Source organism: Branchiostoma floridae, chromosome 2, assembly GCF_000003815.2.
Source record: "Branchiostoma floridae strain S238N-H82 chromosome 2, Bfl_VNyyK, whole genome shotgun sequence".
NCBI classification, from domain to species: Eukaryota; Metazoa; Chordata; class Leptocardii; order Amphioxiformes; family Branchiostomatidae; genus Branchiostoma; species Branchiostoma floridae.
This window is the reverse complement of record NC_049980.1, coordinates 13461731-13485039: the sequence shown is the minus strand read 5'-3', so window position 1 is coordinate 13485039 and position 23309 is coordinate 13461731. Positions and strand designations below refer to the sequence as shown.

The following is a 23309-nucleotide window of genomic DNA, read 5'->3' as shown; positions in this document are numbered from 1 at the left end:
AGTCGCTTGGTTACGTATTACGTCACCGCTTTCTTTCAATCATGGTTAAGATAACATTGAATTGCATCAGCGTGCAATTGTGATTGAAATATTTGAATGAATTGACTTAATTTTCGGGTTGCTGTACCTGTTGCGAACTGTCCATTTGCAGCTCCGTTGCTGACCCTTGACCCTCGGTAGGAGTAGACGTTGATGCTGTACATTGTTCCTGGTTCCAGTCCTGAGATGACGGCGTAGTTGGTCAAAGTAGAAGTCCACTGGATTTATAAAATAACATATAATTATCATAGATATTCGATGAAACTGAGCATTCCGATGGATTTTCTCTTCACACAATGTTTGACTTCTGTGATTCATTCATGGATATTCATTCGTGAACGGAATTCCTCTGTATAGTAATACCTACCTAGAGAGAGCAATACATGAAAATGTACTTACATAACCTCTACCCACGAGATGCCCATCTAGTGCTGTAGCGTTGACACGGTAACCGTCTGTGAATAATGAGGGTGACCATGACACCGCTATAGTCGTTTCGCTTGTGGTCACCAAAGTCAGATCAGACGGCTTCTCTGGAGCTAGAATTTTAAAACATTAGTCAACATTTAAAGCTCAACACACAGATATATGCATCAATGACCGATTACACTATACGTGAACACTGACAAACAACTCTAAGATTCCTACCTGTACATTGGTGCTGATGAGGGCAGTAGCATCTGTAATCATAGTCGTGCACGGCCCATTTGAACTCGTCTTCACAGGCTATGCTGGTGCAGGAAATGCTTCCCCGACTTTGGCATGTACATTGAAGATTCCCTGGTTCACCCCAGACGTCATCAACCTACAGCATAGCAGTATAGATATGGGGCATTGTAAACCGTATGAAACTTCAGATACACGTTCCAGGATTTTCAGCCGTATTTTTGGTCACCAGAAGGTTGCCGAATTCTTAAAAATTGAAAATTGAGCGGTTTTTTTGCAACTGAAAATCCCCACTGTCATATGAGGGAGGGCTGGGGAAACGGCGATAAATTTGCCCGATGATGGACCCTTAAGTGTCCTTTTTAGACCACGACTTGACGGCCAATAGATTTAACCATTGTGCCACACATGTCCTGTTGCCTGATATTGGGTTGGGATGGATATGTGTGACTTTGCAATGAAAATACCCATTGATAAAGTGCAATGATGAATATGAATATATTTCATTTGATCAATATGTGTGAAATCTTCTAAATGTAGTTTGATAATCACCTCAAAGTACCGTCCGTTGCGCTGACATCCACACTCATCGGGATGAATGCACGAGTCTCCACTCAGTACCAACCCGGAGTTACACTCACACCCCTCCACACAGATGTCCACACAGTTAGCCTCCTCGTTGAGACTGGAGCATGTGTTAGGACACGCGCTGGTACAGGCTGAGTACGTGCTGTTAGGTCCACAGGACAAGGCTAATGGAGAAAGCACTTTGACATCATCCTGCCATCGCATGTAATGTATTCAACATCTACCATCTACAAAAATTAACAAGAGTTTTGTAGTGTCATAGTTGGTAGAGATTGCCTGTACAGACAACTTGTATAAAGTCTGAAGAAAATATTTTTGGAAGAATTAGCTTGTATTGACTCAAAGACAAATTTACCAAAATACGTCTTTTCAATGCATTTCCATTCCTTGTTTTTTACATCCAGGGACGGTATATAATCATGACATATATCATTACATTCAGTTCCATTCAGTATATCATAGCAATCATGCGTAAAGAGGTTAAGTCCATACTTCACAAAACGACATATCACAAACTTCTGGTTGTACTTACGACAAAGGTCTTGTCTCCTCCATGACAGGCCAGGAAACCCCGCCCACGTGCAGGCATGGGCCGCAGACTCCAGGTTCTGGCACAGCTGTGCTGCGTCTCCACTGTTAGCGCAGACGTCGAACACACAGGAATCGTAGAACACGCCGAGGTCAATTACGTTCTCGCAGACGCTGAAGGTACCGTTAGGTTCGGTCAGGATGCCGCACATGGCCGGACCCGCCACTGTCTGCTGCAGTACATTATCGCAGACACCAGGAGGCGCTGATGTGGACAGGCCGTCGTCGGTTCCACCACCCGTGCAGCTAAACAGAATTTAAAGCAGATTGATGCAAGTGGACACAATAATCGGGTTCGCGGTATGAACTACGCACGCTCGAGTTTAAACGTAAGGTAGCCAAACTTGTAACTAGTTCTTGTAAATAACATGTTTTGTTCTTGTCCAGTTTGGACCATTGCATATAGATCGAATTTCAATGATAACTGTTTTCTTAACATTGAGAAAATGACAAAGACGAAGCCAACCTTGACCAGCTCGTGGCCCAGCTCTCCCCGAATGTGTTTAGATCCCCTGTGACCCAGCCGTATGACGTCATGAAGTCGTTACCCTGGTAACCGTCAAAATCCCCGCACAATCCGCACATTTGGTTCCTGTAGGTCCCGGGCACGAACACCTGAATAGGGAATGAAGAAGAACTTTTACAATTTACCACTTTATGGGTTCGTGCTACTCTTGAGTATCACACAGCAAATGTATTTGAAGACAAAGAACTATAATGATTGTTGTAATGTTAACATTCTTTACCGAATGACCATAATGACCATAATGGGTCTAGCAATACCCCTATACTAAATCAACCAAATCCTTTTCGACACAACTTGTCGATTCCTACGAAGAGTACTGAGCTGTTTGGAGCAAAGTGACTGAGTGTTATGTACTGAAATACGATATAATAGCCCCAAATCATTGATATCACCGCTACAAGCTTTTACTTACTTTTGCGTAATGGGAGCCGTCGTAGAAAACTTTGACGGACGTGTCAGTCTTCAGTAGTACGAACATACCGCTGTAGCTTCCCCAGACAGTGTCATTTAGGTTGAACGGTGGTGTGTAGCGAACTCCATCGACCTAAGTTGGGCATAAGTATGTTAATGTCATTAATAGTTACCAACAATGGAAATGAATGCATGCGCAATTACGATACAACTGCGGCTTTTAATTTCAATCACTGAAAATTATGTATCATTTTGAAATGAAGCAAATGTTAAGTTAATATCAAACAAGCTGCCCAAACTACACCACCCCCACCCCAACCCCCAAAATGTAATTTCCAAGGCAAAATATACAAAAAAACGGAAGTTCCGTTGCAGTACCAAGGGTGGCCGATGAGGGACCTTATAAGTTTTGGCTTCTTCTTCCCATAGACCTGCCCACATACCATTGTTAACACATTCCGTCCAGATCGTCTAAACTTAACATGCTGACCCAAAAATATGCAAAACATTAACATAGTATTGACCAAAATGATACTTCCATTTTACAAGGATGTAATTAAACCTACCAAAACTTCCTTGCCCTGAAGGATGGAAATCCTGTACCCCTTCACGTCCATGTACACGGTCCTGGTACAGGACACACGGGAGCTGCTGCCGCACGGCTCGTTGGTAACCTCTACCCTGAAGTCTGTGGTGTTACCGCAGTGTTCAGCCAGCACGTAGTCACACGATCCTTGAAAGTGATGCACCCGCCCGTCAAATGTTGTGTAGTGGGGGTCTCCCCAGGCCTCGCAAGTAGCCCCGTCCACTACACAAAACCATACAGATACATGTAAATCAAGAACCGAAATAATTCAACTGCTTCTACTAGGTAAGAACTTATTGTGCAAACTGTTTCAGAAACGCCCGCAATTTTCATCAGTCATTTCTTTTGAGCAGAAAATGTGAAAATACATGGAAAATAAAAGACTGAGTTTATGGTTAGAGTTTAGTTCTACTGGACTTCACTGCACAATAACGTTGAGAAAATCGAAACAACTAGTTCCGAAACTGGTACTACATGTATTTCCCAAAGTATTTCTTTGTTACATATTGCTATTTTCTTACAAATAAGTACATGTCTAGACGTCTGATGTACTCACGTGTCTCACAGTTAACCCCGGTGTAGCCAGGCGCACACTGACAACTGTAGCGATTATCTCCGTCGATACAATGGCCTCCATTTTGACAGGGCTGAGACAAGCACTCATCTAGGGTTAACACAGAAAATGTGGAACAAAGCAAATCTTACGTCAGATGTGAAACAAAAAAAAAATGTTATTCATGGCTTGGATTTCTCTGGCATGTTATAATATGGATTTCTGAAAGGCATCCAAAAAAACTTATCTGATGTGCTTCTGAAAGCTTCAGGATATAACTCACCGTGGCAGACTACAGCGGCAATCTGGTCAATCTGCTGTGTCAGGGCGTTGAAGTCGTTCAGCCCGATCACTTTGCCAGGGTTTCCGGGATCGTTGGCAATCTGTTCCAGCTCAGTCCTGTCGTAGTTACCCACACCGATGGCATAGACGGATACACCGTCCGCCGTGAGGGCCTGAGCCGGGGTCTGGACATTGTCTCCGGACTGACCATCAGTCACCACAATCATCACCTGCGAGAAGTACAACAAAATAATAGTCAAAATAATGCTGTAGCTGGGCGTGATCTATATCTATGACGTAGTTGAGTTATATTTTATTCGTTTGCAAATTTATGCCTGAGCGCTAACTGTGGGTGTCAGACCGATACAGGTACAGTGTTTTGTCTTTAGATATATCTGACGTCTCCACGTACATTGCGGTGGCTTCGCTTCTTCTTTGGGGGCATTGGTTATTGGATAGTACCATCAGTTTTATTGTTGAATGGGTTTTGTGATTTTAGCACGAAATTAAGTTGTTTTGAGGTTTTGCAGATGGTAAAGGCTTGAGGAGATACATTTAGGTATCACAGTGTGATAACTGGGTGGATGAGTATCATTACAAGCACTTGACTGCTTGTGAAAATGATTGGGTAACGTTCTATATAACTTTCCGTTATTGTGTATTCAAGTGGTTATGATATTGTCCATATGTTATGCAGATTGCACGTGAGGATACTCACTTTCGGAACAGGTGAAGCCCTCCATGCAGCATTCGTCCGAGTGAATTGTATAGCTGCTCCAGTCTGTGTACCTCCTCCCCGTTTCCCGATGTTGTTGATCGCGTTGATAGTAGACCATTTGTCTGCGTGATTTCCAAGGTTGAAGTGCATACTGCAAGTTTGAAGTGCATACGCCATTCTCGTTGAAGCGGTTAGTACTCAAACTTTATATTGCTAACCATAATCTCATGAGTTAAACATAAAAACTTAAAAGCATAGTAGCACCTACAAACGTTTTGAATGTAATATCTATTGAAGTTTTGTTTTCGTAGCTCTGGTATCATCCTCAATCAGTTTCTTTGTGATTGTTTCAATGTACTTACGTTTGGGAACCACTATACTGCACTGCGCCAATCCTGGTAGTGGTCGGACTGATGTCAAATGTGTTGACCACGTTAGCAGCAAACGTCTTCATCTGGCTGAACTCTGCACTGCTCACACTCCCGGACCCGTCCAGCACGAAGAATAGGTCCATGGCTCTGTTACAGGTAAGAGTGTGTGAGAAGGTCCACACACTTCTGTCGCTGATGCCCGGAAACGCAGGCCCCTCTCTAGCACAGCCGTGCAGACCCACTACAGCTCCCTGGTCCATGAGGATGAAGAAGTCACCGGTGTCGAATGTGTACGGAGGTGTCCAGAACGTCAGGGTTCGGTTGTTGACTGACACATCTGAGGAGGTTCTAGTGTTGATGACGTGGATTTGATCATGGCTACTGTTGTAGAATCGGATATACCTTGAAGATGAAGGTCGTTGGATCTTTGGGAAAAGGAGATATTAAGTTGTTTATTTTGTAATACTTAGTATCAATTGCAATACAAATGGGCAAGCCCATATAAGATAAGGGAGCTGTAGCGTTATCTTCAAAGGGTTTTTAGTATCTAAATAAAGTGACCAAGGTCTCATAGATACGGTTAACAGTAACTCAAGTAAGTGGCTAGATTTGTAAACGGTCGGGCGTTTAAGGCAGCATCCACTATTTTTCGTCATTGATTGAGCAAGATCTTAGTCCGACAGGTATTTGATAAAAAAAACTATGAACTAATACGTAAATGAAGTGAAAACAAATTCTAGACTGTTTAATTGAAAACAGCACAAGACAAAGTCAATACAGCATTGATGCTACTGAGGTGACAACGTTGATGACTCTACAGCCAGCTACTGTTTACTGTACCTCGGTATCGAACTCAATCGTCCATTCTGTCCTGTTCGTGGCATCAATGAATCCAACAGGCGCCAATGTTTGAGGAACCGCGTCAGGAGACGTGTCTACAACAGAAACATGGAAAGCAATCATAACAGTTTTAACAAGAGTTCGGAGACCTCATATCTCAATGAAATAGTCTGATTATGTTAATGACTTCCATATTTGCATAATCTATGCTTAGTTATGTACACCTGTAAATAACCTACGCTGGTCACTATGTTGATTGTCCAATCATTTACCATATTGATAAATTATGACACTTTTTGCATTAATTATGCAAATTAAGGACTTATTTGCATAATTGGTATCTGATAATGTTCCACCTGCCACAAACTACATATATTGCATGCATTTGAGTTCTATAAAGGAAACACTGCAAATACAATTTTCCTCATTAAATATGCAAATTAAGTGTCAGTTTGCATAATTTGCACTTCATGATGTGCATCTCTGTCAAAGCTACCTACATACCAAATATGATGTAAATTTGTCGTTCCCTTCTTCAGTTATCCACTTTAGAAGATTTTGACAAAAATGTCCCTGCAGTTCCAGAGCAACCTGCTAGGGGGACCAAATATACACCACATACCCCTTATGTCACAAGCTATCTGCCATCCAAAAATCAAGACCATAGCACATCCAGTTCAAAAGATAAAAAAATGAATTTTTGCTGCAGTACCAAGGTCACATACCAGGTGGCGCAAAATTGACCTTGACCTTTGTCTTTCCAACACCTACCCACAAACCAAATATCATCGTAATCCATCCAGAGGTTCTTGAGTTAGGCTCACTACAAAATTCCGGACACACAAACACACAGACACACAGACACACAGACACACCCAAAACTATATCTCCATTTTTCATCTAGAAATACATAACCGGTGCTATCTGCGCCGTATTTCCATTCTTGAGAATCTTGCGGTATAAACAGCACCATCAACGTTACTTCACTTACATGTACCTCCCAATAAGGATTTTACCATGTTCATAAGCTGGAGGAGATATAAAAAATTTAATACTTACCTCCAACCAGAAGGGTAACACAACGTTGCTCGGAAGTCAACCTGCGTGATCGAAAAGTGACAGTCAAAAATGTTTACATTGAAATGATTTCCGGGCTGTAAATATAGCTTTTGTCTAAATTGCGGGCTATGAGGATTTTTCAATAGAGGAAAGGCCAAATGACACTAGACTCCATTCCAAACTCTTAATTGCAAATTCTGCTCTCGCAAGAGCACAGTCTTTCATTAACTTGCGTGAGTTGGGCAAAAACGTCATCCGTCTAATACCAAATCGCGAGTCTGCGTTTTCTTCTACACGCGAGCCTAATCAGTCGTTTTTACTCCTACATTGCATCAACCAGGCAGCTGAAATATAACGCAAGACACAAGAAAGACACAGCTCATACCCGTTTGTATCTTCTGCGTGGAAGCAGAAGATGTGTTGTCCTCTCTGGGACTGGGCAGGTGTCCAAGTTATGTTGACGTGGGACCGCTGAGGATTGTTTGGGTCAATCTGAACTTGTGATTTGGTCAACCCCGGTGGAGACACGGTCAAGATTTCAGTGATCCTACGGAATTACATTGTTACCAGATAAAGAAATCAGTATCTAGTCAGTAATCTTAGTGATATTTCGCAGATGCTCAGCGATTAGTATTTAAATGGCTGAAAGAATATTTTTTAAGCATACATAAATTCTGACAATGTCTGAAAATCCAGTTAGTTGAGTTACAACCCTTTCCACTACAGGCCACACACACTGAGCGACCAAATTTATTACAGATCTATCCTTCAACGAATTAACAGAAAAAGAATGTATCTTTTCAAGTTTTGTGTGCTTTACTGTCTCTTAAATCATACTTTACATCTAGCGCCATATCAAAATTATGAAATCAACGGTCACAAAAATCCCGTTTCGGTCACTCAGTAATTAATCTTCATAGAACGGGGCACATGAGAACGATTAGCAACATCATTTGTTACGGTTGACTCTTCTGTCCGGCGTTGAGACTAAACATGTCCTAAATCATCACCAAAGAATTAGGCAGGTTCTCATTTCAATTCAATCATTGGCACTGTTGAAGTGGAAAACTAGGAAATTAACATACGCAGCACCGGATGTACGACTTTCTGCTTCAATAGAAGTGATGTATGTCTGTCCGTCTGCTATGGCGATACACTCGTTGTCCTGTGGTGACGACCCTACCAACTCGGGCTGCTCCTGGCACTGGGTGTTGGCTGTGTAAACTGGTATAGGGCACAATCGAATATAATACATGCATGATTTTATATATTAAATTGTTGATACGGTTTAGCATTCCACTTGCTCGAAGGTTAGGTTTATTACTATCATTACCAATAGTTGAAATGTTTGTGCGTCTGTACTGTATATGTTAAACGTAATATTCACTGAACGTCTTGAGCACTGAGTGACATAGAAATGAGCCAAATCAAATAATGAGCTAAATCATATACCAGCACGCCCAAGACTCGAGTCAATAGGAAACTATGAATATCCGATAAAATGCTGTACAATAAAAGATCATGGATGCTGTATGAACTTCAGGACTTGCTAGTGGACGATAGATAGGTACAAACTCATTTGCTAACCATAAACCAGAAACTGCAGTGGAATACGGCTCATGGGAGTCCCGTGGGAAACTGGAAATTCAGGCTGGGTAGCCCATGTCGGTGCATCTGTACCCCAGCCAGTGGTCCACCATCCCCATCCTCGAGTGGTCCTCCACCACGGGTACCAGGTTGTACTTTCAGTGGTTGGCGCTGGAGTCGTTACCGGAGTTGTTGTACTCTGTTCAGTGGTCCACCATCCCCATAGTTGAGTGGTCCCCCACACGGTATACCAGGGCCAGGTTGTACTTTCAGTGGTTGGCGCTGCCGGAGTTGTAGCCGGAGTTGTTGTACTGGGTTCCGTGGTCCACCATCCCCATCCTCGAGTTGTTCTCCACCACGGGTACCAGGTAGAACCTTCAGTGGTTGGCTCTGGAGTCGTAGCCGGAGCTGTTGTAGTTGGTTCCGTGGTCCACCACCCCCACCCTCGAGTGGTCCACCACCACGGGTACCAGGTAGTAGTTTCAGTGGTTGCCGCTGGAGTCGTAGTTGAAGTCGCAGTTGTTGTGCTGGGTTCCGTGGTCCACCACCTCCATCCTCGAGTGGTTCTCCACCACGGGTACCAGGTAGTACTTTCAGTAGTTGGCGCTGGAGTCGTAGCCGGCGCTGATGTGCTGGGTTCCGTGGTCCACCACCTCCATCCTCGAGTGGTTCTCCACCACGGGTACCAGGTAGTACTTTCAGTAGTTGGCGCTGGAGTCGTAGCCGGCGCTGATGTGCTGGGTTCCGTGGTCCACCACCTCCATCCTCGAGTGGTTCTCCACCACGGGTACCAGGTAGTACTTTCAGTGGTTGTCTCCGTTGCTGTTGGCCATCCCCACCATGGTTGTTGTGTTGTCCACCAGGACTGTCGCTTGACACGGTGCTGGGCCCCGCTGGTAGGGTAATCCTCAAGGACGAGTGAAACCGCGTACCATCCCGGCTGCAGGATTCCTCGTGACGTGTCGTAAGTGATGGTGCAGTTGTCCTGGTGAAAAGAGGCTTTGTTTTCAATATCTTTATTATTACATTGAATACACTTCTGTCAGTCTGTTTATCATACACACTTGAGCAATTCATAGAAATAACATCGAGGTTTAAAAGATACGTGTTCATGAGTACCTGGCCATCCTTGTAGTCTTATAATTAGGGCAAACTACATGTATGCTAATCTACAAGCATGAAAGACCGAGAATGACTTTGAAATCTTTACATCTGCTTGGAGATTTTCCGACGTCATTATTGATCGGCTATCAGATACTTTTGTAGCACTGTTAACCATAGTCTCAATGCTCACTGTGACAGCTGAAGAAGGCCAGATGATCAATACTGAATATGATTGCTTACCTCATCTAGTGTTGAATAAGGCAGTGGATCGCATGCTTCGCCACACTCCCCGTACACAGATGCGTACCTGCACTTCACCTGGTCTCCGTCAGGGTCTTCATACGGGATGCGGATCGTAGTGTCACAGTTGTTTTGAATCCTAGCAAGTTATAAGATATGTCAATTTCCAGAGTGAATGACAGTACTTTCTTCTGGTAACGTCAACTATAACCTCAGTCACACAACACATGAGCATGACGGAAAATGTTTAAATCAATGGGTTAAATCACACAGACGAACCCATTGGCGGTGAACTGAGCGTCCGTCAGGACAAAAGGGTTGTGATGTGTCGCATGTTAAGACTCATGGGACTGCGCATTGTTTTATTCTCTTTCAAAGTCTGAAACAAAATTATTCCCTACAGTTCTAAACCTGAAGATCGGCTGCAGTACCAGGGTGTCTATTAACCACCTAAGGCTACACGCACATGCACGGCACCAGATACATAATATATTGTAACGAACTGGAAGAACTTGGAGAACGTTCGATTGGAGAATTTTCAACGTTCGATTCGTACTTAAAAGTACTTGGAGAAATGACCACAATAAAAAATCAATTTAGGACAGTTTCAAAATTATAGTAGGGCTCAAAATGAGATAAATGATAAATATTATTGAGGTTCTGTTCCCTTCGTGGAAGTTGAGAATGACCATCTCAAACGCTAATACCTTTTTGGATTTCGTCTCTTTTGTTTTTGGTGAGTATTTATTCCAGACAGGTGAGCCCATTATTGAAACTATGTAGGTCTATGTCAATATCAATAATTTGCCAAGAGAAGTGAAAAAGTACTTTGCCAATTGGCCACCATTTTCCAATGGTATACTTTTGCATGGATCTTTCTTGAGCTTATTCTATTTTACCAACTTGCCTGTATATGGGTGAGCTTGCTGTGATGGGAGATGAGTTGGGCCTACCGGTGTCTGACCTGGTCCCAAGTTCTACATGGGTCTCCACATTCCAGTCAGGAGAGTGAGTGGAACCGTCCGGACGTCTCACCGTGATCCAACAACAGCTGGAGTGTCTATGTCAGAGGATTTTTTTTATAAGTTACAAGGGAAAGAAGCTAAGAACAATAATGGCACAAATGAACTAGTTTGTCCCAGTCCGTCTGAAGTCATATGGTTAAATTTAGAGGGCTGCGTGAGAACTGGCATGGGTGTTGCGCTGCTAAATAAGGAGTAGAGCAACTTGTACTTGTCGGCCACGGTAGTGAAGGCTCGGAAACCTTAATCGCACCTTGCGCGTGTCGGAAAGAAAACGATCATGCCCAGACCCCATCACCAATAAACATGCAAGAGTGCCTCCAATAATATCATAATCGTAGACGTTTGAAGATATGACTTATCTGGTTTTGCTTATGAACTACCCTGTGGACAAAGATGATTTTTTTTATACCTGACAACATGTGGTCCAGCGTCGGGAAATGTCAGACTGAATGACCCTTCCCCCTGTTGCCAGTCCTCCTGTACACTGTAGTCCGTACAGTAGTACGAGGCCGGGTTGTTCCCAGCCGATGATCTCCATGTTCCTTCTCCAGAAATCAGGTCCCTATTGTCAATGGAGTTCTGGTCACACCTTGATTGCGAAGACCTTCTCCAGCCAATCCGATAAGTAAAGTCGACCTTAAAAAAGCAGATGAGATAATTAAGTACTCCTTGCTTTGTCATCCTCAATTAAGGTGAAGTAAAAAGGCAAGGCGTCTTCATTACGGCACGTGTTTTAAAAATGCACACAAGGTCACCCATACGTGTGTTGGGTTCTTTATGTGTATTCAAATATCACAAATATCTGCTTGGGACTTGGGGTAGGTATTTTAAACTTGCTGCTGCATTGCAATGTTGTTCCTGAAGCGAAAACAGGATTTTACTGTGATTTATATGGCAATGGGAATCTTTTCTGTAGTTAAAGTAAACTCACGACGTTTTGTTCAGCTTTCCATGATATGGTAGCACCCCGGAAATGAGAGCTCTGGGCCACTCCGACCAGCAGGACGGAAATACACAGAACCTTCAACATCATTCCTGCTTCTGTGTGATATAAAAATAAAGATAAAGAATTAGCACATTCACATATTCTGATACTATGTGTACTCTATTCTTGACATAGAATGACATGTTGCCGTTAGGATACTATTTTTTACTTGTTTGAAATTTACAGGCCACGAAGGAAAGATTTGGGTTACTACTACGTTATTTGAATGCCAAATGAATGAATTTAAATTTGATATGATATCAGATTTCGTACTGAAAACGGGAGGATGGTTATTTTGAAGAGCATGTCAATACTTTTGTAATAGACAATATTTGCATGGGGTGGTCAAATTTGGGAAAATTCCATTTCGGATTGGGGTGATGAGGGATAGTCTACGTATATATTAATATGTAGTCACTTTGGAGGTTACTTCGAGATGGTCCATTACTCGACAAGTTGGTACTGAGCAGTGTATTTTTGCATGGGGAGGGAGAGGGAGTGAAATATGCGTTAGCTGATCACAAATGTTGCATTTCGCCTTTTTTTAATGATTATATAGTGTTAAGCACCAAGGATATGTCGCTCCCTTAAGTAAGGAATTGAATCGGGTTATTCGTGTGTTTGATCCTTATTTTGAACATCAGAAACTCACAAGCAATGAGCAACTTCTTTCACAAATGAAATATCTAGTATTTCTGTGTTCATAAAATAAAAGCGTCGCCAAGCAAGTTTAATGGCAATTTTCAACTGCCATGCTCATGGGTCAATAGCGTTGTCTAGAAAGTGTTACTATAACTGCAGTACATCACAGTCATCAGAAGTCTCAGCCCTTTGAAAAGCATTGTGCAACATGTATCGTTTGAAAGCTGAAGAAGAGATTTGTTTTGGGGTATAGTTGCAGTCCTATTAAGGATCTTTAGATGGTGCTTTTGATACATGAGAACGAAGGAGTAAAGCGTCGATGGTGGAAGATAGTTGCAGTACCTCTATGGAATGCTAGACGACGCCTTTGATCCACGCACAAATGGGGATGCAAATTAGGCTTTGCAGTTCTTTCTATATTTTACTATTCACTTATTACTGAAGGTTGTTTGAAGGCATTTTCCTAATTTTCCCAAAGTAAAGGACACTCGCACAGCAGTACGTACACGACAAAAACACTAATTGGGCGAGTTGTCCATACAGAAGCTATGTCCATGGTGCTGGACGCTATCTGAATACACACAACTTATACTAAACATCACAATCGCACATATCCAGCTGCAGGTTTATGAACACCACACCTGTTCAACGCTAAACACATATGTTCCTTGATACTTAGCAACAGACCTGTCATTCACTCGATCGACATATCTGTCCCTGGTACTGAAAACTATCCAAGCAGAAGTACGTATGCCTTTAATGCTGAACATTACATCGGTCAGACACACAGAGAAACACAACGGTTTGTGACACTGAAGTTGATTATTTTCTAGTCTAAATGTTGTTCTTCATCGTCTCGTCCTGCCCTTTTGTCACATGGGTTCAAATTTGTCATGTAGGTATAAATAGTGCTTAAATACTTCGGAATGTTTCAATTTCAAACTTTTGAATTGCCCTTCAGATATAATTTATTGAGGGTTTTGTCCATTATCAGACCAAAAAAAAAGTATTTTTGTGCCCCCGTGCCCAGGCATTATAACCAAATAACTCGAAGCGCTAAAAGGAGATGCATAGAATATAACGTTATGCCAATAGGATTTTGTTCACATATATTTTTTCGCCATATACAAAGGTACAATGTATATATCGTGTATAAATTGGGATTTCTTTGCTATTATTACAACAAAATTGCATACATGCTCTGGTACAACAACAAAAATCACATGTCAAGTCCAATCAGCTCCAGGTTTGGAAATTTGGCGGTTTGGTTGAGAAGCGTTGTCTCATTTGTAACTTCTAAATGCTGATTGGCTGAGCGTCTAATTGATTTACACTTAGCCTTTCCGCTGGCCACCTGGACGAGCCAGGTGCATGGGGTGAACGATCTCCAGGTCATGTACCATATGTGGGGCGTTGAAAATGGCGATAGAACCCCCGAATGGGTGATTTTTGGCAAAAAAACATAACACGGTCCTTTTAGTTAATATCCCATGCACTATCATACCACACTTTTGGTCCTTTGGACTTACTTGACTCATTTTCCTGATACCGCGAAATTAATATACAGTTTTGAACAGAAAATGGCCAACAAAAATTCAACAAAATCATTTGAAAGGCATTATAAAAACGTCTGGTATTAGCTCACTCTATCTTTGTGCCAGAGTTCAGGTCATTTGGCCCAGGAAAGAAGGAGATTATTCCCCTAATTAAAGATTGTGACAGTCGAAGAAGAAGCAGAAACATCAAGAAAACAATATTTCACCCCATACCATACGGAGTAAAACACAAGTTACGTAAGTAACTCAGATGTAAGCTGACTTTCAAATATGCTTTATAACGTTTTAGTGTAGAACACTATTGCTAAACACCGCACATGCCATTGTGCCAAACAATTACATGCATACTCAGCCAGTTCGGCCACTGAGCAGACTTCGCACTTGCCCTCATTACGACACTAGCCTCTGCCCACCAGTTCATCCATTTCATTTAATATTCGCGTTGTCATTTTTTTTTATTGAAAAGCAATTTTTGTGACCTCCCGATCGTCAGACGTGGAAGCATTCGTTCTGTGTTGCTTTATATGTGTGTGTAAACGAGATCAATTTAACAGTAAAACATATGAATATGCTCAATGATAGTGATATTCAAACATGTGCAATATGTAACGTTAACGCCATATGCACCTAAAATTGACAGAAACATCAACAAAAATAAATCATCCACATTCTAATACGTCAGTTGGAAAGGTTAACATAAAGGTCTGTAGTTTGGCTATGTTTCACGATGCCAATGTTGACAGAGTTATTTGAGATCCTTATCGCGTACCAGGCACGTTCTGCAAATGTCATACGTCATGGGTCACCTGTGCAAGAAAATTTGCTGTCTCTGAGCCACATTCTCAAGGTCACACAAAGTGAGGAAATGCCGACAATATAACTGTTAGAAACAAAATATTTCCAGGAAGGGGGGCTTTTTCAATCATCGTTTTGTGACGGCAATGGGAGAAACGTCCACATTACCTAAGTGCAACACTAAACGGTTGCCATGGCAACCTTTTAATCACCTTGACAGCACTAAGAAAAGTACCACTCTCTAACCAAGTCAGAGTCCTGTTGGAGTTAGATTGGAATAATCTGACTATTGATGAAAGACGCAAAGCAAAGCAAAGAATAAGGTTAACTAGCGGTACTTTACTGACGGGCGAGTTTTATGTCATAAATGACGCAAGTGCTATCTACCACCCGAAAGTCATGAGACCGTACCTTGTCCAAGACACAAGATAGGAAAGACGGGTGTTTTACTGCAGTAGCAATGAAAGCTACCGGGGGTCCAGAATCTCATGATTTTTTTTTCTATAGGAAAAGCCCTAAACGCATACCAGTTTTCTGGACAAAATTTACAAGTTACAACCCATCGATAGCTTCTTTGGCTATGCTGGTCGACCATATACTTAGTACAAACATACCTACAAACGCTACCAGAGCATACTATCATTCTCGGCCAGGAATCGTCTCTCATAAGGAAATGATTATAATATATGACGGCAGTACATGGCTGGATACACGTACTCCAAACTTTGTGACGCATCATTTCCTCCACAATCAAAGGCAACCTAGAACCATTGTTTACCCTTGCTCAACAGATACCTGTGTCAGGGAACAGGTATTTGCGTGACGACCAACTGGACGCCTTAAGAGCCAGGTGGTTGGTGTAAGGTTTCTCACTCAACACAGGCTTCCACTGTCAACATCTTTCGCTCACGGAAACAAAAGTTCGACGACCCCATATCTTTGCCATGCAATATGCTTAGTAACTAATAGATATAATTAGATAAGACAACACATCCATAGATTATTGAGTTATGATATTCAACCATAAACAAACAATTACAGAAAGAAATTAAACAAAGAAACTAATTAACGTTCCCGAAAACATAACCTTCTCGGCGAAGGTGATAAACCCGGGCAAGCTTTCTTCATCCAAGCTTGTGCGCCGAGTATTTACATTTACATTTGTTCTGTCCCGGCTATTTGCCTGAGAGTGTGTACATCCGCATATTGGACCTCATTGTTCAAGAATTGAACATTTCGTTGTTCGAAGTTTCTCTCGAAACAGTGCCTAGAAGCTGTGGTCATTCTTGCCACCAGAGTGCCAATTGAAAAGTTTGCGGGACCATAGAAGTATCAAACTTCAGTAAAACTTACTACTTGACGTTCTGCTTGCCATGTTTAGAGGGCATAACATATGACAGGTCCAAGGAGGTGTGGGTTTAACGCTTTTTTATGAAGATGTCACACAGACGAGACCATCGGCACTGAACAGAGCGTCCGTCGGGACGAAAAGGACTGCGCATTGTGTTATTCTCTTTTTTAAAGTCTGAACAGAAATTATTCACTACAGTTCCAAACCTGAAGGTGGGTTTACACCTGCGTATATTTTCATGCCGCATGAGTTCCGTTTTGACATTTTTCGACATTTTGACTGATTTCTTCAATACGCGGCCGCACGCACAAGTCGCACCTCTATCGCATCTGAATCGTCTTTAGAAAGTTTCACGTACGCAGGCAAACGAAAATATACGCCCAGTTCGCGTGATATTTTTGGACATGCACAAAACTATCATTCGTACGCAGTTTGGTGCCCAAAACGTTATGGATGCGCAATACAGTGGTCCCACGTCGGTCGATTGCGCTATGAAGACGCTACATGTTTGCGCTTTATACGCAGTAATACGCGGAAATCGCGGTATTGCGAGTACATAGCGTTCTTACAGCGCAGACACAACGCACCATGAGCGACCGTATAACGAATGCACACATAGATCACGATTTAGTACCGTGCGTTCTGCGATCGCTTTGCGCATACTACGCGTACTGATAGCGTGATCGACGCACACTCCAGATTTGGAATAAATACGAAGGTGCATCTGACTCCAGACAAAAAAATCATCTCAAGATGTATATAACTTTATTGCACAACAATTGTACGAGGTACAAAGTATGGCATCTACATAACTACAGTGCTATAACTTAACTTAAGGCTTATCTAACTAATACAGGAGTTGTAGTATGGGATAAGTTTCTTACAATCATTGGAGGCTTTTACAATCATTTGGGGAATTTCTAATGTCTAAACCTTCTTTGATATATTTTCCTATATCTGCCATGCAGGGATTGTCACATGTCATTATGTATTTGAATTTGCACTTCAGGTCCATTTGAATAAATCCTTGTGTACAAAATGACAGCCTTCTGTATAGAGAATTGCGTATATCGGAATATTTGGGACATACAACCATAAAGTGATATTCGTCTTCTATTAGCTCTGGACAGAATGGACAAATCCTCTGGTCGATAGGGATTTTTTGGAATCTTCCGGTTTATGATGTCAGATCCAGGCCAGGACCGACGAATTTGTACCGGGGGCATGGAGAGATGGTCACAACTTGCAGGACACCATGAATGCAGGACACTGGTCCCAACAGAGCCTCCAGGGACGGGAAGATGTAGAGGAACCTGCTCAAGCACTGGGTCAATTTGTGTGACACACGTGCCATTTTGTGTAACAGATATTTGACTTAATTTGCTGCTAATGGCACTTTTTTGTGTGTAGAACCACATGATATAAAGGTGCAATATAGAGCCATATTACAACTTTGAAAGAGGGCGTAAGGTTTCATAATTGTTTAATTTACGTGTTTGATAAAGATCTTGAATACGTTTTGTGGTGTGTATGGGTGTGATTTTTATAGTAGTTGAAATACTAAGATGATAGGGGAAATCATTAAGGACAAAGTGAAAACAAACACAATCTTAACAGTGCACATAACTTCTTAAGGTAAATGATGGCCCACATTACCGAAAAGCACAGTGTCACTGCTTCACTGCTTCGCAAATGAATAAAAAAAACCTCTTCACTGTTTACTTGTCAATGTTCTACTTGCACTGCCTGTAAACAAAAGCATACGTAGTACAAAGGGTTCCTCTAACAAAAATACTCTATTGGCAATGTTCGCAAACAAAAGTATATGTAACAGAAACTGTTCCTCTGACACACCTGAAATGCGTTTGGAATGCAGTTAGCACCAGGTGCGTCAGGCATGCGGTCGGTAGACGTTGTTTGCGTCCGGAAAACGCCCAACATACGTACCCCATACGAATCTATTCGCAGTACGGAAAATTTTGTTGCGCATTTCAGTTGCAATCTTACGCATCTCATGCGAAATGAAAACGCTGAAGTCGTAATTCAAACGCCAGATGGGCTCGACGTACAATTTAATTTATTCCAAAAAAAATCCAAATGTTGGGCGTTCGGCCGCGTATTGACAAAATTTCATGCGGAAATCATGCGCACATGAAAATATACGCAGGTGTAAACCCACCTTGAAGATCGGCTGCAGTACCAGGGTGTCTATTAACTACAACACGCATACGCACGCACACCTACACGCACACGCGCATGCACACCTACACGCACACTCGCACACCTACACGCACACGCACGCACACCTACACGCACACGCACGCGCACAGCACCAGATATATTACCTCCTTGGTGAAGGTAATACATTGTAACGAACTGGAAGAACTTGGAAAATTTTCAACGTTCGATTGGAGAATTTTCAACGTTCGATTCGTATTCAAAAGTACTTGGAGAAATGACCACAATAAAAGATATGAGTAGAAAGAGCATCAACTAGCGCCACAAGACATATTTACGTATATGAACATCCGATTCCTTGAATTTGTAATTCCATGGATCCAAACATTGAAACAACTGTTGGGAAATTCCGACATGTGTGCACGTAAAATCCGAACAACGTTCCAAAATGAAATCTACCGATGGACAGATTTTATGAAAACAAGAACATAAAAGCAATTATTTTTCAAATAGAGCAAGGTAATAGAGTAAAAAATGTTATCTTACCCATGCAGGTTCAATGCTGTCGCAATCTTTTACAACAAACGTTTTCAGAAGTACCAGAAAAGAAACCTGAAACCGTTTGCAGAGTTTCACAAGCTGAGTCAACGCTTAAGTTTGCGGTTCAACCGACACGCCTGATTAAGTTTTGACAATAGAATAAAGAAGGAATACCGTAAAGTTTCTGTTCAATATCTGTACAACAGAAGGAATACCGTATAGTTTATGTTCACTATTTGTACAACCCTGCAGCTGGAAAACAAAACATCTCCAGGAGAAAAGATACAGAAACCAGAAGTTCTGCTTCAGTATCAAGGAATGCCGCCAAAGGCCCAACGTCAACCTTGAGGCTTCAAATACTAATACATGTATGTAGAAACACAGACGGACAGACGCAGAAACAATCAAAACAAGACCTCTGTGTTTCATGCAAGTAACAAAGAATGGACAGCACCAGCCAAACAGTCTAATGTGTCTAAAGCCTCGGTTTATTGGATATGCGGAACGAAATGCCACCGAAACAAGCAGGCAGAAATATCAGAGGAAAATGACAATATCACCGAGGAGCCTGGTGTAAAGACTGCTGTTCCGTTGGAATCAACTTGAGGGATTCTTCTTGCTCCGCTGCGCGTAAGTTACTACAGGCAGATAATATGTATATAGTAATCACATGGGAATGTTTAGTTTAGCCCACACTCAACGGTTGACGGCCCATGATCAGTATCTACAGTGTCTCCCTTGGTATTTTTCATTTCGTTAAAGCCGGCATTCCTGGCTGTCAAGTCCATTTCACAACAGACACAACAAGTATCAAGTCGTAGCTTTTTTCAGCCGTGACAAAACTTTGACCCACTCACTACCATTTTGTTGCTTTTTGCAATCTCCCAGAACCCAGAAATCCCAGGTTCGACTGCGGCTGTTTTGTTATCGGGCTTTTTATTTTGTGCTGTGTTGTTTTCTATCTTCTTGGCTGAAAGGCATAGCGAAAACAACACAAAATAGAAAGCTCAAGAAAAACGCGTAAAAAACGTTACAAAAACCACGCCCGCGCCGAACCTCTGCTTCGAGAGTAGTCACGTGTACATATGCAGTGCTACAATGCATAATTATACATGTTTGCCTAGCAACTCTATATGTATACTATTGTTTGACTGAATTATTCCTTAGCTCTAACTTAAAAATGATATTTCATATTAAACCATACAGTCATACATTATCACCATTACCAAGACACGAGACGAAGCCGAACTTCTGTGTTAGACTAGATCTGTGATACTTCTACATGCATATGTCTATGTTTTGTCTTGTTGTGACCTGTACCTCGCTAGGTTGGGCAAAAATGTACAATAAAGGTCTTCATTCATTCAAAAGGGGATGCAAATACGGGGTGCAACACAGAGACACGATAAGCTTAGTTATTGATCACACCCTGTTAACATTTCTGTTGTCAGTTCAGGAAATCATCAGGCATCACTGTGACATTGTGACGGATCAGCAAACAAGTTCACAACGGCGCCCGAAAACTAAGTACCCGTAGACAGCGTTCGACTGAACTCACGAAAATGTAGCTATATCCTGGAGGCACGATTATGGCTACCTTTAAAGACACATGTACAGATGAAATCAACACGACTTGCCCTGTCAACTTTATTTCAAGGCTAAGCGATGGCTTTGTTAACTATCACACGTACAATGTTTCTTGTATGGTCTCATACATCAATGATTAGGCTCCAAAGCATTGAGTTCACTTTGCCACTATTTCGAATTGTTCTCTCACACTGTAAATGTAAACGTAGTCTCTGCCAGACTAACTACGCTAACTAAAAGTCCCCAAGCAGTCGTGTCAGCTGGATAAAGAAAAGAGAAGAATTTTGCCAAATAGGGACTATTGGATTTCAGTCAGCCTTTCGCAGTCTATCCAGCTATCAGCCGGCCGGCAAGTTTATTCCTAGGCTTTTATTCCTAACATGGCTAAAGTCCCCTTTTACTATACGACCATATGGAGGCGGGAGTTTGTTAGAGACGAGCTAACTATAAGTATTGGTCCCATAGTGTTTCTTCAGTTGGCCTTTGCAATTGGAGTGGGTCAGGAAATGCGAACTGACTCTCCTGGTCAATGATTCTCCCTATTTTTGCCGAATGCTACTCTCCGTACCCCCAGAGAAACTCCTCTTGGAGGGTACGTGTCAATGCATGACCACAGTGCTCAGGGCGCAAAAAGAATACGCGTTCTACATGTACATATCCGCTAGGTTACTGTAACTTAATCCCATCAATAATAAAAAAGCTTTCGTCACAAATACACGCATACACATTTTACTCAGGTGGGATATACTTTTTGGACAATTAGACCGCAAAACGAAACCTTATTTTGTGATAGCCGATATAAGAAATACACATATATTTTTCGTATTTGCATGGCTTATGGGCTACAACAGCGTGCATCGGTTTCTCTTAAACATTAAACTTGAATAGCAAAGGTTTGAAGAAAAAAAGTTTAGATAGAATATAGTTTCGAATCTGTACACGAGCCGCTATGCTACACTGTACACCTGAAGCGCGCTGTACCATGAGGATAGGATTCTTGAGCGGAATATGGCTCCAAATCACCATATACTCCAGCAAAATCATACCCTATCCTCAAACAAGGTCTACTAATGATTATGATGCGCTCTTAGAATTCATTTGAACCCTGCGGTGCTATACGTAGCGAACATATTTGAAGGGTATGCTCGACATTAGTCTCTACCAGACTCCATAGGTGGCTGGAAAAACCGTAGAAATGGAACAAATAGAGGTAAGCAGGTCAGAGAGGTACAGTCGGGTAAGGAACAGCGCGCGACCCGCGGTGAGGAAATAAGTCCTCTGGCCGGCCAACTGCCTAGCGCGCTTTTGACCATTTGTTCAATTTCTACTATTAGACCACCGGTCCGCGTAGCTTGGTGGAGGCAAAATCGTTATAGCGCAAATGTATTATACGACATCGAAATTCAAGCGCAAAGTTAGTTAACTTGTAACATTTCACCAAAACAAGTCTGAAATTTATCTATCATAACTAGCAGAATAAGTAGAGAAGTATGTGCTAGATTGACCCTACCTGATTCCAAGCCCCGCCGATGTGTGGATTGACTCAAAAAGGTTTCCCAAGGCTTTATAGGTTTCTACCCAAATCCTCCTAACACTGGAACGCGGAAATAACTGCATTTCTTTTACTTATGATTGGTTGAAGGAACAGGTGCGCTCACTTGTTGAATATTCATGAATCTTCAAGGCTTTTACGCATGCGCCCTTTTCAATGCGACGAAAATTTTGTCATCACAAACTCCGAACACCCGTAGGGTAAACACTTCTGGCATTGTACTCAGTTACACGTGAAGCTAGAGATTTGAAGTTTGTCCGTCGTTTGCAATTGCGGGTTGCCATTGATAGTGGTAAGAATAAATCATTGAGAGGATTGCCAGGATGCTGTATATACAAATGTAAAAGAAGCATACCAGTATCAGTATTAGCTTGTCCACTGAAGTAGCCTGATAAAAATTTTCAACGCATTGATGTTTTCTGTACTAGTCGGCATTGTAGTTACTCCCACCGTTCACTGTTAATTGAATTCGAAACCAACCCCGTAAAATTCCACAGTAGAGGTTGGTATTAAACGTTATCCTCTTTTTTGGCCGCTGTACGGTAATCTCCAACCAGATCCACGGTACTTAAGTATAGTATCAAACTTACCGCTTGACTCCCTCAGTAGTGGTGAAATATTGGACCTTCTGAAACATGGGGCATTTCAAGAACTTACAAAAAAACTTACAAACCAACGGGATATCGATTTAAATACATCATTTTGTTTTTATAACAGTCTGTCTGCAGTGTATAGACTCCCTTAGCCGGCTATACTCCATGGCAATCTTTGATATTATCTTATGGCACCCTAGGATCTGCTTGGAGATTAGCTGTACGGCCATGCGCCCTCTAGTGGAGATTGTCAACACGCATCGTTCTGGTCCGTTACACGGAAGTAATCTTCAAAAAGAAAAGAGCTCTGTCGGCTTAAAAGGCCTAGGAGGTCGACTTCACGGTAT

General features: G+C 42.0%; 1 protein-coding gene across 1 annotated transcript; it reads right to left on the bottom strand.

Annotated features, from left to right (window-relative positions):
* Positions 1 to 106: 106 nt before the first annotated feature.
* LOC118404302 lies at positions 107 to 22389 on the bottom strand. Its single transcript, XM_035803373.1, has 22 exons — positions 22328 to 22389; positions 12115 to 12224; positions 11593 to 11819; positions 11066 to 11218; positions 10159 to 10297; positions 8815 to 9799; positions 8313 to 8451; positions 7613 to 7774; positions 7228 to 7268; positions 6169 to 6263; positions 5320 to 5753; positions 4958 to 5108; positions 4241 to 4469; positions 3961 to 4068; positions 3385 to 3626; positions 2820 to 2951; positions 2348 to 2496; positions 1826 to 2127; positions 1258 to 1457; positions 688 to 844; positions 439 to 578; positions 107 to 220 (listed from the first exon to the last, which is right to left on the bottom strand). Exons 2-22 carry the CDS (start codon positions 12214 to 12216, stop codon positions 107 to 109), a joined length of 4401 nt encoding a protein of 1466 aa, XP_035659266.1. The 5' UTR covers positions 12217 to 12224; positions 22328 to 22389.
* Between the last annotated feature and the right edge of the window lie 920 nt (positions 22390 to 23309).